Source organism: Sus scrofa, chromosome 2 (genome assembly GCF_000003025.6).
Source record: "Sus scrofa isolate TJ Tabasco breed Duroc chromosome 2, Sscrofa11.1, whole genome shotgun sequence".
NCBI lineage: Eukaryota > Metazoa > Chordata > Mammalia > Artiodactyla > Suidae > Sus > Sus scrofa.
Window position 1 is genome coordinate 55,264,133 of NC_010444.4, and position 15,260 is coordinate 55,279,392.

The window sequence follows — 15,260 nt, forward strand, 5'->3', positions numbered from 1 at the left end:
TTGATACATTAAGGAGGAAATTAACAGCAGGAGCTGAGCTCTGCTGGAGTAAATCTGTCACTCCTGGGGTCAAGAAGACTTACCTGATTACTCATGTGCAGGATGGCTCCTCAAGTATCAAATGGGAGGGGACACCAGATCACATTATGTTTTATTAGCCTCCCATAAACACCCAAGTTGAAATCCATCTTTGCTGAATATATGCACATGCGTGTCAGGGAAGGCCCTAGGTCCAATCGGGTGTGAAAAACAATAAAATAAAATAAAGGAACATAATTGGCTAAAGGAGAGCAAAAATCTGGAAGAACTGACCCTATATAAATAATTTAAATCACCACTTTGACATGTTCCCCACTAGCAGGCTAGTCCACACCCCTTTCTGTGTGTGCTGTTTTGCTTTTAAGCTGCTCCTCTGTGTGCTCTCCCACAAGTTCTGACCTTATAATGAACTCTCTGACTCTTTTATAGGTCTGTCTATTTGTAAATTTCTTTTTACAGTATAGACAAGATCTAAGAGTTTTGTTTCCAGCCACTATCCCTGAAGGGTCTAGCAAATAGGATTCCTGGTTTTCACTCAGGCTTCTCAGGATCAAATCTTTAGCCTAGAATTAAGATCTTGCTTTAAGCCACCTTCCTGAGATCAATAATACTTATGTGGAAGTTACAAGGCCAGCAATCCAACCCACACCACAGCAGTGATGCCAAGCTGCTTTTTGGTATCAATGCTGGATCCTTACCCACTATATCACAAGATAAATCCAAATCATATATGTATGTGTATAAATTTTTTAGGGCTGCACACAGGCATATGGAGGTTCCTAAGCTAGGGGTCAAATCAGCTATAGCCACTGGCCTAGGCCACAGCCACAGCAACACTGAATCCAAGCTGTGTCTGTGACCTACACCACAGCTCAAGGCAATGTTGGGTTCTTAACACACTGAGCAAGTCCAGGGACTGAACCCCTAGGTCCTTGATACTATTTGGGTTCATTAACTGCTGAGCCATGATGGGAATTCGCCAATAGTACTTCTTATTCAAAAACTTTTCCAATGTAATTTAATATATCAAATAAGCATAATTAAAGTTTAACATATCTATTTTTATAAGGTGAGAGAAAAATATTTTGAGATTTTTTTTGAGGATTTTGAGGATCTTATGGAAAACTCTAAATTTATTTAAGGTCAAAAATATTTATTTAGATTTGATATTGGGAATTTTGGAAAAAATAACATTTTTTAAAACACTTGGTCAAAAAGAATTATAGGTCACTAGATATATAAAAAAAAGAACATCTATCAGACCATTAAGACAAAGATTTTTCAGGCAAATAGAGAATGCTAAATATTTGTTTTTTTTTTTTAAACAACTTCTATATTTTATACAGAAGACTCTGTTGTCTTAAATAATCAAAAACTTCATGAATATAATAGAGGAAATTAATTTCATGTAACTTCTTTGTTTTTTAGGCAGATTACTTAAAAAGCAAAGAAAAAAAATTGGAATTTCTTAATTAAGGAAAGATCATAAAATGTTATATTGGGACCAACAATAAATCAATGTCTCCTGATTCTCTCTGTTAGTCACTACTTGAAATGGGTAGAGTATGGAATGAGCATCCTTCCTCAATGTCCTCTAGGCAGCAGGAACAAGCATCAATTATTCTGACCTACCCATGTGTACACATTTATTAGTGTTCAGGGCATGGTAAGACACTATAAGGAATGATAAAATGGTTCCCAGGAGAGAGAAGGAACTGTGTCTGGCAGGAGGAATGACACATGTTTGAATCGGGATATGACTTACCTTTCCATCCATAGCCCTCCCTACGTCATCTACAAAATTATTAAATATTATACCTGAGTGTCAGATCAGGCAATGTTAGAAAGCTTGTGTAGTGAGCTTTTTCAGTAAATTATTAGACCATAAGAGTGCACAAATGACTATTACAAAAAAATATTTCAGGGAATTATCATTTATCAAAAGCAAACATTTTATAAATATAAGAATCGTTTCAACATTGCAAAGCAAATATCTAAAGGCTTATAAAGAGAAATAATACTCGAAGATTGTTAAAATTTTAAATTAGCAAAAAAAAGCCACTAATGGAAAAGACATTCTTCATGCAAAGTTTTAGAAAACAAATATTATTTAAACAATATTTTGCATTGTAATTGAATCTATGGTGATAGAATAGAGGAGTAGGCATTTGAAACATAAAGTCTCTTCTGTTTTTTTTTTTTGTTTGTTGTTTTTTTGTCTTTTTAAGGCCTCACCATGGCATGTGGAAGTTTCCAGACTAGGGATCCAATTGGAGCTATAGCTGACTGGCTACACCAGAGCCACAGCCGCACAGGATCCAAGCTGCACATGCAACATACACCACAGCTCATGACAATGCCGGATCCTCGGCCCACTGAGCGAGGCCAGGGATCAAACCTGCATCCTCATGGATGCTAGTTGGGTTCATTAACCACTGAGCCATGATGGGAAGTTCTGTTTTCTTATATAAAGTTCAAAAATTACCACACATTTCAGAGGAATCCTTAAAATGCCAGTGATTAAATTTATATTTAAATTGAAACTTATCAGAAATGGATTTGTATGAATTGAGGGTTTGAAATGAACTCCCAAGATAAATCTTTTTTAGAAAAATTTCTCCTTGAGAATCATCAGATCTACATGTACTAAAAATTATATTTTGATATAATTTATCAGAAATTCAGCCTAAGCTTTTCACACCTATAAACCCTCTTAGGAACTTCAGTAACATAAGCAGAATAATATTTTTATTGAAGTATAGTTGATTTACAATGTTGTATTAGTTTCAAGTGTACTGCAAGATGATTCAGTTATATATAAATATATATAAACTTTTTCAGATTATTTTATCATATAGGTTATTACAAAATATTGAGCAAGTTTCTGAATTCTATACAATAGTTCCTTGTTATTTACCTATCTTATATATAGTAATGCATATATATAATGCTATAAAATTTAAAAAATCAAAAATTAATTTCTGGTGTTTATCAGAAGTGACTGAAAATATTTTTACCTCATTAATATAAAATCTCCAAAGTATAAATTTTGATACAAAGCAATTTGGAGAAAATTGAGCCCTATAGATCATATAATCAATAAAGATATCACATAATGAAGTACAGTTTTTATTATGTACAACTTTCTGACACAAAATACTTTTTGTAATTTGTATTGCCTTTCATAACTAATGAATTAATTTTCAGGAAAAAAACTATATTGGAGCACCAAAAAAGGAAATTTTATCTGCTTTTAAAGAAAAAAACCTTTTATTTTCAATTTTTGCTGTACTCTACAAATAATGTAGAATATAAACCTTTTCTTCACTGCCATGCTTGAGAAGTAAAGAGCATTTCTGCACTTATCATTGATAGGTAGTGATAATAATTTACCCATCCGTTGAACTGATGGATTTTTATTAAATGTAGTAGTGAGACTTGCTTAGGAAAATGACTAAGCCATAATGATAAATGGATATACCTGGTTCATACAAGTTAATTTTCCCCAAATTAGTTCAGCAGAAATATGGAATGCAGTGAGTGGAGAATAAAATCTCATTTGAGAGACATTATCCAATACAAGAGTTTTTTTGGCTACTTAGAAGGTCAACTGTATATATTCTGAGTATGGGCAATGCTTGCAAGAATGTCCTTAGAATTCCTACTGTAGTGCAGGGGGTTAATGATCTGGGTTGTCTCTGTGGAGCACCAGTCGGGTATGGTGGGTCGAAGTTCCATATGCCATGGGGTGGCTGAGGAAAAAAATGTCCTTGATATTTCTAATTTCCACTAGTTAGACTAAACATTGACAAAGTAGTCCTATAATTAACTTCACAAATTTCTTGATCTGTGTAGACAGCTCATGTCCTAAGTGTTAATTCCCAGGTATATCTGATATTGAATTACTTCCAGAGGATGCACCATCCTAAAAAGAAATATAAACCTATCATTTCCTTTCACGGTGGTATAAAAATTCAAAATCCTTGATGAAGCCTAGATAAATCTCTGAAATGAAATTTCCCTATATAGAAAGCACAAATAACTGTTATTAGTAATTATTGTTCTACTATGAGAATAACAGAATTCTTCTGGTTTTTAATTTGATCTCAATATTCAGAAAACATGTTTAGACCTATTGGAAAATATATTGAAAACAGTAGAAAAGTTAGGCTGAATGGAAACATTAGATAGTTTCCATTTCATTACTATGTTATATAGGAACTTTTTCCTTGACAACTTTTTAGCAAGAAATAAAAGCATTTTATATTGATGGGGAAAAAGAACACTACAAAGAAAAATAACAATAGAGTTCCCATCATGGCTCAGTGGTTAATGAACCCAAGTAGTATCCATGAGGACGTGGGTTTGATCTCTGACCTTGCTCAGTGCATTAAGGATCCAGCATTGCTGTGACCTGTGGTGTGCATTAACAGATGTGGCTTAGATCCCACATTACTGTGGCTCTGGCATAGGATGGCAGCTACAACTCTGATTCCACACCTAGCCTGGGAACCTCCATATGCCACAGATGCAGGTGTAAAAATACTAAAGACAAAAAAAAAAAAAAAAGAAAAGAAAAGTAACAATGTTATGCATTATTATTCATTTACATCTAGATAGATAGAGAGATAGGAAGAGATATAGAAGTTATATCATATATATTTAAGAATGATAATTTCATCCAGATAAAATGAATTATTTTCTTCTCCTTTGTATTAATTGTAGTCCTTGCATTTAAAGATAAGATAATATTTCAATTACTGAATGACAATGAATGCATTTATATCCAATTCTGGTACTCATACAAAAACTTTGTCTACATTTGAACAGAGTATATTCTCTGTATTACTCTTCTCAAGGACCCTGTTACCTCCTTATTTCTCAGCCCTTATTGACAATCTGGTTGAGCATTGGGGTCAAGATGGTATAGAATACAGCCAGAGCCTTATCTTCTGTTGGAAATCATAGGGATCTTGGACATAGACAAGTGTAAACAAAGGGTGCATAGTAGAAAGTCACCACAGTGAGATGGGTGCTGCAGGTGGAGTAGGCCTTCTTCCTCTCTTCTTGCTGAGTTTGTGTGATAGCAAGGAGAATATGAAAATAGGAACAAGAAATAGTACTGAAAGGTAACAAGAGGAAGATATATCCAGGTGTCCTTGCAGACCAGAGTCAACATGGCTGGGGGACATCACAGAAGAATGATTGATGGCCCTGGATCAGCAAAAAGGGATATGGAGGGCATATGTGGTCTGGGAACAGGAGTTGATAGAGCCCATTATCCAAGATCCCATTATCATAGATATACACACTCTTCTGATTATTCTAATGGGGTTGTGAAGAGGAAAGCAAATGGCCATGTAATGATCATAAGACAGAAGCCAAGAGCAATACTTCTGTACCTCTATAGTCATTAAGAAGAAACTCTGAGCCCCACACACAATGAAAGAGATAGACTTGTTTCCAAACAGAAAGTTGGAGGCCATTTTTGGGACAACAGTGCAAATGTAGGTCAGGTCCATGAGGGATAGCTGACTAAGCAAAAAATACATGGTTGTGTGAAGATGGATGTCCAGAAGGATGAGAAGAATCACAGGGAGTTTGCCAAATAGAGTCATTAGGAAAATGAGAAAAATGAGAATAAAAAGAAAAGCCAATTCTTAAAGGAGGGAATTACACCAATAAGATAAAATCAGTTGATATTTGAATCTATATTTCCATGTGGCATTCATATGAATATTCCTAAAGGCAGACAAAAGAATAAGTCAGTTAGGTTTAAAATAATAAGCTAGTTTAAAGTATTATTTTTATTAGACTTGGTATGATTTTAAGCCTTTCAACTCTTAAATGCAGAACTGGTTTATTGTTTTTAGAAAAAAATGAAATTTAGTTTTTGAGCCAAGATTTAAAACCTTGAGTTTTTTCCCAAGAAATTTTACAGTTATAATAATATTTTAAGATAAATATTTTATAGGATAAATATGTATTTATTTAAGATATATGTATTTTTAAGATAATATTTTATAGGATAAATATACATTGCTGTACAACAAAAACTCACATAATATCAAAATCAAATACCACATTCAAAATATTTCATAGGACATCAATTTAAATGCACACATTAAAGAATTCTATTATGTGTACATGTTTATTACACAAAATAAGCTTCTTTATTAATGAATAACTTCTTTCATTTTTAAGCCCTGTTTGATACTAAAATGATTGCAACCTATCAGGTCAGGTTGAGAATCTATTTTTCTTTCTTAGCTTTCTTTGCTCAGAAATGTCAAAACAAGCTTCCTTAGAATTAGGTATTAATCTGGTTCACCTTTTGTGAAATCTAAAACAAATCCTGGAGTTCCTGCTGTGGCACTGTGGGTTAAAAATCCAAGGGCAGTGGCTCAGGTGGTTGTGGAGGTGCAGGCTAAATTCCCAGCCCAGTGCAGTGGGTTAAAATATCTGGCATTGCTGCAGCTATGGTGTAGGTAGCAGCTGTGGCTCAGGTTCAACCCTAGCCCAGGAACTTCCATATGCTACTGGTGCAGCCATAAGTATATACATAATAAAAATAATGATTTATGGCCACCGGTGCAGCCATAAATATATACATAATAAAAATAATAATTTATGGCTACCAGTACAGCCATAAATATATACACAACACAAAATTTATTCATAATAAAATAAATGAATCTTTATTGTCAAATATCATTTACAAGACTTTACTCTCTTCTGCCTCTACATGAGTTTCTGAAAATGTAGTTAAAATAGAGCCTTTGCCTGTATATCTAAACACTGAGCTTCTCACAGCTTTGATAATTCTATACAGCTTTCCCAAATAGCACAAGTTTTATGTCTTTGCTTCTCTAACACTTACATAATATACATTGGTTTCTGGTGTTTTGTTTTAAACATTTAATTTTTACACTTTAGTCTCTTTTCCAATCCTTGAATAGGGTGTAAATCTAAATACATATATTTATAATCTCTCTCTGCTAAAGCCCAACTATCATGATGATACAAAAATATATAAGTAGTAAATTAAAACAGAGCAGAAAGCATAAGATATAGTAAGAGATGAAATAGTTTAAGAGCCTTTGAAGGAAGAAATTTGGAAAGAGGAATGATCAGTGATTTAAATAGAAAAGAGAAAATGGCACCCAGGAATTTTTTCATGGATGTGGGAAGAGAAATTCTCCAGAGACAGTTAAGTGAATAATCTCTGCAAAATATGTAGCGTTTTAGTTTTAAATATATATATATATGTATATATATATACACACACACACACATATATATAATATATATATATGTGTATATATATATATAGTATATATATATACACACATTTCTTTTTGCTTTGTATCACCACATCCTCAGCATGTGGAATTTCCCAGGCTAGGAGTCAAATCAGAGCTGCAGCTGTTGGCCTACATCACCACTGCATCAACCTGGTATATGAGCCACATAGGCAACCTATACCACAGCTCAAAGCAATGCCAGATCCTTAACACTCTGTGCATGGACAGGGATTGAACCTGTGTCCTCATGGATACTTGTCAGATTAGTTTCCATGGACCCATGATGGGAGCTCCCCTTTCTCCTTCTTAATTGACAGTCTCATATTGGATGTATGTAAAAAGTGGTGGTAAAGGGAAGATGTGGATTTCTTCTGCCATGTAACTTCATTGAAATACACCATGTCTATAGTCATATAGGCTCAAAAACACGCTCTAAAGAAATAGAGTGAGGTTCAGGGGGCTACCACCTTCACTAGGCAACAGCAACCCTCTGCGCCAACTCATGGTTTTTATTTACTATTTTCTACTTTAAACAGATTAGAAACAAGATAAGCTAAGACAGTCATTTGTAAGCACATAAAATAATGATAAATGTTTTAGCCCTCCCATGCCAAAATTTGTTGTTTGCTTCAAGCCATCTATGGCCTCTTCCAAAAATCCCCCAAGGCTCCAGTCCTGAGAATGTCAGAGCTGATAGTTTTCCATCAGCATCATCAATACTTCAGCAATCTTGTTTTCAAGATGCCATTCTTTGAAGTTGTTCTCATTTGTTTTGCCTCAAGGGCCATGAGAGATTCACAAGACTTTGTAAAGTATAGACTGATCTTCTACAGCCACTCTATGGCACCAGTCTTTTCTTTCCATTCTTTGTCATGTCACACATTCATGCCTCCAACAGTCCATGTTGCTGCAAATGGCATCATTCTTTTTTATGGCTGAGTAGTATTCCATTGTGTATATATACCACCTCTTCCTAATCCAATCATCTGTCGATGGACATTTGGGTTGTTTCTATGTCTTGGCTATTGTGAATAGTGCTGCAATGAACATGAGGGTGAATGTGTCTTTTTTAAGGAAACTTTTGTTCAGATATATGCCCAAGAGTGGGATTGCTGGGTCATATGGTAGTTCTATGCATAGATTTCTAAGATACCTCCATACTGTTCCCCATAGTGGCTGTACCAACTTACTTCCCACCAACAGTGCAGGAGATTCCCTTTTTCCATACTCCGTCCAGCACTTAATTAAAGGTTGGAACATGGGACTCAAGGTCTCAGGGACCAAGAGTTCTGCTTCAAGAAACCACACTGGTTTTATTGTGTTCTTTAGGATTATGTCAAGTGAGGAAGGGGCTGTAGGTACAGCATATAGGTTTTTTTTAAATTATTTTAAAAGTTCTTTTATTATTTTAAAGTTACATAGCTGGTAGATGGTTAAGCTTTTATTCTGACCTTTAGGCATTTAACAATCATTAGCACTGAGGAAGCTTGGTGTCACCTATCTCTGCATAGCATCTGGAGAATCATCATTGTGTTTCTGAAAATGGCATGTCTATCTGTGGCAGCCCAGTGTGCCTAGGTTTGCACCTAGGTTCTCCTTGCTGATGCATATTCTGCTAACGACCACTCATAAACCCCTTGGGGCCATGAGGTTCCTCTTTTTTATTTTAACAGGACATATCATGCTGTGCAAATGGCATGCCTAGATCAATGTATTATATCCTCATTCAGCTGACCACATGAATAACTTATGCCTTTTGGTCTTTGTTCTTAAGCTTAAGTCATTTACCAGCCCTGCAGCTGTTTTTCATGCAGGAATATGGGGTAAAGTAAAGCAGGACAAGATAGAGTTTTCAGCATAGAAAATAGGAACAAAGAGGCTAAGAAAATATTGTAGAAACATGTCTCCCAACACCAAACTGCCAAAGCATTAATAGAATCAGTAACTATGTGATTATATAGTGTGGTTGCTTGAAATCATCTCTACTCCTAAGGAATAAAATTATGTTACTGCTACTGTTTTCAAAGCATTCTCTACTTTTTGCAATCTTTCCTATTTCCAGAGGACACATCACAAGTTGTGGATACAATGAATCTCCCCTTCTTTAATAAACACTATTTATCTAACTTCTTATTTTTTTATAAATGTCTTGATGCAATCAGTGCCAAATAAATTATTCTCATAATTAAAGTATCATGTAAATTCATATAAATATTTATTATAAGATTTATCATAAAATATTACAGGTATCTTAAAATATATCTCAGAATATGGTATAGTCAATGGAAGAAACCAAAGTAGCAGTTGCCAGGAGGAGAGAAAAGGGGGAATAATAAAATATTAGAGAAGTAAGAAGTACAAACTATTAGATGTACAAAACCTATTTCAGACAAACCTGAAACATATAAATATTAATAGTACAGAAACTAGAATTTAAAAATTATAACATTATACAATAACACATCAGATTTCTAAAAAGTTTCATATAATTTCTGAAATACATACCATATATATGTATATATACACAAACACAACATAGAATATGTTCATTATTAACTATTGGCAATTATTAGCATGAAATTAAGCACTTCAAATTAGCCTAATTAGTTTATCATCTCTCCTTTTTAAAAGTGAGAGTAAAAAATCTTTTGAAATATTACAGGGTCCTTGTGTGAAATAATAAAATTTAATTTAGGCAAAATATCATATTTAGCATTGATTTTGGGAAGTTTATACAAAATATTAATATATTTTATAACAATCAAATAAAATTATAGGTCACTGAAAAAATACTTAGCTGTCAATGTACTCATAATGACAAATACTTTGCAGGCAAGTACTGGCTGTTAAATATTTATTTAAAAAACCAAAATATTAAAATATGCTACTTAAGCCTTTTAATACATAATTCATTTTTCTTAGGTAATCATAGACATGATGAAAACAACACAGGAAAGTAATTTATCATAACACAAAATCCTAGTTTTTTTAGACAGTTTACTTAAAAAGGAAGAAAAAAACTAATTTCTTGTTAAAAACAGACTGATAATCTAATAAAATATGATATGTTAGAGACAATAATGATTTCTGTCTCCTGATTTTCTCTATTTTCACTGTATGAATTGGATAAGGAGTCTGGAATGGACATGCCTCCTCAATTCCACATTTCCCTAGGTTACCAATGATAACACCTGACTAAAACAGCAGATATTACCGTCATTTTCCTGGCTTTGTACCATGCGCTTCCCTTTGCATTATTTCATTTTACCCTTTTCAGAGCATTTTACCTTTATTGGATGTATATGCTTACATAGGCTTTTACATTCAGAACAAATCCTTGCTGGGTTCAATGCACTGTTGTTGCCTTCTTGAAATTCTTAATAATTGTGTCTCTGAATACACATGTGAGCACAGAAGTTATACTGGGTGGCAGCATTACCATGTGGTTTTGGTCCAAGAGCAGGACTTGTACATGATGGCTCAGTTAGCATGCAAGTAGAGCAGTTTGCCTGGCTACCCCATGTTCACACACACTTTAGAGTTCAGGACACTGGACCCAAATGGAGTGTCCACACTGGGAACTGTGCCCAGACTGGTGGTGGCGATGACCAGGGTAGCGGTAGTTTCAATCATGGTGGAGTGGCCATTGCCTAGGAGAGAGGAGCTTTGCCTGGCAGGAGAAATGGCTCCTGGTAGAGGTGGCAGTTGACTTACATTTTCAACCCAAATCTGCAACTAGGTCACCTACAAATCTATTAAATATCTCACTTGAGTGTCAGAACGGGAGATGTTATAATGCTTAGGCAAGTGAGCATTTCAGTAAATCATTACATTTTTTTTGTAATATTATAAGAAATATTATTTTTAATACTGCTAAACAAACATTTGTTGCTGTAAAGCATATCAGAGTACCATTAACATTCACCAAATTGTACTCAAAAAATGGTTTTAAAAACATTTGAAGTTTTGAATAGCAAACATCTACAAGCTCAGAAATAAAATAATATTTAAAATTAATTTGAAGGAGTTCCCGTTATGGCACAGTGGTTAACGAATCCAACTAGGAACCATGAGGTTGCGGGTTTGATCCCTGGCCTTTCTCACTGGGTTAAGGATCTGGCGTTGCCATGAGCTATGGTGTAGGTCACGGACGTGATTCGAATCACCCGTTGCTGCGGCTCTGGCCTAGGTCGGCGGCTACAGCTCCAATTCAACCCCTAGCCTGGGAACCCCCATATGGCGCGGGTGCGGCCCTAGAAAAGGCAAAAAAAGACAAAAAAAAATTAATTTGAAAGACTAGTGATGAAAATTAATATTCTTTTCATGTAAAGTTTCAAAAATATTTATTTATTTATTCATTGTCTTTTGTCTTTTTAGGGCTGCAACTGTAGCATATGGAGTTTCCCAGGCTAGGGGTCCAATCAGAGCTTATGCCACAGTCACAGGAATGCCAGATCCAACCCACATCTGCAACCTACACCACAGCTCACAGCAATGCTGGATCCTTAACCCACTGAGCAAGGCCAGGGATTGAACCTGCAACCTCATGGTTCCCAGTCAGATTTGCTTCCACTGTGCCACGATGGGAATTTCTCAAAAATATTTTTCAAAATAAAATTTAATATCAACCCACCTTATAATTGAAAATTTAGTGATCAAATTGTAGACAGGTATTTGGAATGTAAAGCCACCTCTGGTCCTTTTACAAAGTTCAAAAATCACCAAAAATTTGAGAAGAATCATTAAAATGCCATTAACTAAATTTATATTTAAGATTAAATTCATATTTATATGAAATGGACTTGGATGGATCTATGTTTTGAAGTTAAGTTATAAGATAAATCTTTTAAGAAAACCATTCTCCTTGATAATTACCAGTTCACCATGTACTAAAATTTATATTTTGATATAATTAATCAGAAAATCTGCCTAACGTTTTTACAACCCATAAACACTCCTAATCACTATAGTAACATAAGCAGAAAGTTCCTTCTAAAGTTAAAAAAATTAAAAACTGTCTAATATTAATTTCAACCTAACATTTATTGCCAGTGGCTGCACTGATAGAGAATAAAACTCTTCAAACTATAAATTTTCATGAAAATAAATTTGGAGAAAAGTGGGCCCACAAACCTCATACTCAATGAAGAAATCACATAATAAAATATAACTAAGTATACATATAACTATGAAACAAAGTATTATTTATAATATTTATTGCATTTTATAACCAATAATTTTGAAAAAAAAGAATGGCATATATTTCTGATTTCTCAAGATAGGGCTTTATATTTTCATTTATGCTGTGCCCTGCAAATTATGTGCAATATGATCCTTCTCCTCCATGCCACAACTAGAAGTAAAGATAATTCTACACTGATCACTGATGGACAGTGATAACACTTCAACCAAGAAGTTCACTTGACCTGATGGTTTAATGGAAATTTTGAAGGGACTTGTTCAGATAAGTGATGAAACCATCATATGAATAGCTGAAATTTGTTCATAAAAGTTAACTTTCCTCAGGCAGTTTCACTAGAAATAAAATATGTAGTGACTGGGGAATATAATCTCATTTCAGAGCATTATGTAATACAAGAGTTTAGTGATTACTTAGGAGGTAAAATGATATATGCTGAGTGCTGAAGATGACTGCAAGAATGTTGGGAGTAGATCCATTTGTTGTATTATTAACCACACAATTCCCCTCATCTGTGTTGGCATCTCCAAGTCCTTTATATTGATCCTTTGGTATAGCTAATATTAAAAGACTTCCCTAAATATACCACACTAAAAGAAAACCTAAATTTGTCACATTCCATACAGAGCAGAATAAGAAATACAAAATCCCTGGTGAAGTCTCAGTTAAACTTCTGAAATAAAATCTCCCTATATGGGAAAAAAAAAGAAGACTGTTACTGCTCGTAATAGGTTGATTATGAAAGAACAAATGTTTGTTGACATTTAAATTGATTCAGACATTGAAAAAACATGTTTTAGACATATTGGAAAATAGGTAGAAAATAGTAGGATTGTGATGCTGAATGGCAAATTCATTTAAAGAGTTTCCATTGTGTTACATGACAAAGAATCATTTTTGTTGACAATATATCAGCAATGAGAGAAAGAACTTGAAATTGATGGAGAAAATCACCAATAAAAATAATATGTTATTAAAAATTTATGTATGTTATATATATATGTATACATGCATATATATTATAAGAAAATTTTGTCAAAATATTATTTTCTTCAATTCTAGATTAATTTTACTTCTTGCATTTAATGATATATTTTTAATTACTATACTCTGATGAAGGATTTATATATGACTGTTTCTACTCATGAAAAACCTTTGTCTACATTTTCACAGAGCAGATTCTTTGAGTTACTCTTCTCAGGGCCCCCATCACTTCCTTGTTTCTCAGGCTATAGATAAGAGGATTGAGAATTGGTGTCAGAATAGTATAGAAAACAGCCAGAGCCTTGTCCTCTGTTGGAGCACGAAGAAATTTTGGGCGTAGATAAGTATAAGCAAAGGGTGCATAGTAGAAAGTCACCACAGTGAGGTGGGTGCTGCAGGTGGAGTAGGCCTTCTTCTTCCCTTCATCTGATCGCATGTGATAGACAGCAAGGAGAACACGGCCATAGGAACATGCAATACCAATGAAAGGCAACAAAAGAAAGAGGATGGTGCTCACAAACACTGTGTACTCATGGATCCAGGTGTCCATGCAGGCCAAAGTCAACATGGCTGGGACATCACAGAAGAAATGATTGATGGCCCTGGATCGGCAATAAGGGATGTGGAGGATATATATAGTGTGGGCACAGGAGTTGATAGAGCCCATTATCCAAGATCCCATTATCATCAACACACACACTCTTCTGCTGATTCTGATGGGATAATGAAGAGGAAAGCAAATGGCCACATAACGATCATAAGCCATTGCAGCCAAGATCAGTGCTTCTGCACCTCCTAAAGTCAAGAAGAAGAAGCTCTGAACCCCACACCCAATGAAGGAGATAGACTTGTTTCCAATAAGATAGTTGTAGGCCATTTTGGGAACAATAGTGGAGATGTAATTCAGGTCCATGAAGGAGAGTTGACTGAGTAGAAAATACATGGGTGTGTGGAGTTGGGTGTCAAGGATGATAAGAAGAATCATGGAGAGGTTGCCAAACAGAGTCATTAGGAAAATGAGAACAATGAGAATAAAAAGAAAGAAACCAATTCTTTCAGGGGGTAACAACCCTAATAAGATGAAATCAGTTGATGTTTGATTATATTTTTCCATGTGGAATTCATATAAGTTTCCTAAATGCAAACACATGAATAAGTAATTCAAGTTTAAAACAATAAGTTGTTTTTAAGTTTCATTTTAGTATGACTGCATATTACTTAAAATTTTCCAGTTCTTAAATGAAGATTTACACTTACCAATGTTAGATAATTTGAAAAAGACATCGCTTTTTGATCCAGAGATTAAAATTTGAAAATGCAAACATTTTGTCCAAAGTGTTTTCCAAGAAATCTTTAAAGTTACAGAAAAAAATCTGACAGCATTATGATAAGTATGTTTTACTACCCTACACAAACACAAATAACCTCACAGATAGATTTGATACTTACATATAATTCATAGGAAATCATGCAAATGCCTACATTATAGAATTCTACTGTGAAAAAAATGTGTATTGCCATTAATTTATGATTTTTCTTTCATATTCAAGGCCTAAGGATTATCTCAAAGTCTGCAGTAGCCTTTCAGCTCATGTTGTGAACTTATTTTACTTCCTTGAGGTTTATTTGCTCAGAAATGTCAAAATAAGCATCTTTGAATTCAGATAATGTTATTTGTTCTATCTGTTGTGAAATAGAGGCTGAATTCTATTGTCAAGTACCACTTACATAAA

At 34.3% G+C, this 15,260-nt stretch overlaps 1 protein-coding gene and 1 pseudogene across 1 annotated transcript; both read right to left on the bottom strand.

Annotated features, from left to right (window-relative positions):
• LOC100521774 lies at positions 4,856-5,760 on the bottom strand (annotated as a pseudogene).
• Positions 13,703-14,641, bottom strand: LOC100521607 (olfactory receptor 2L8-like). Its single transcript, XM_003123586.1, has one exon. It carries the CDS (start codon positions 14,639-14,641, stop codon positions 13,703-13,705), a length of 939 nt encoding a protein of 312 aa, XP_003123634.1.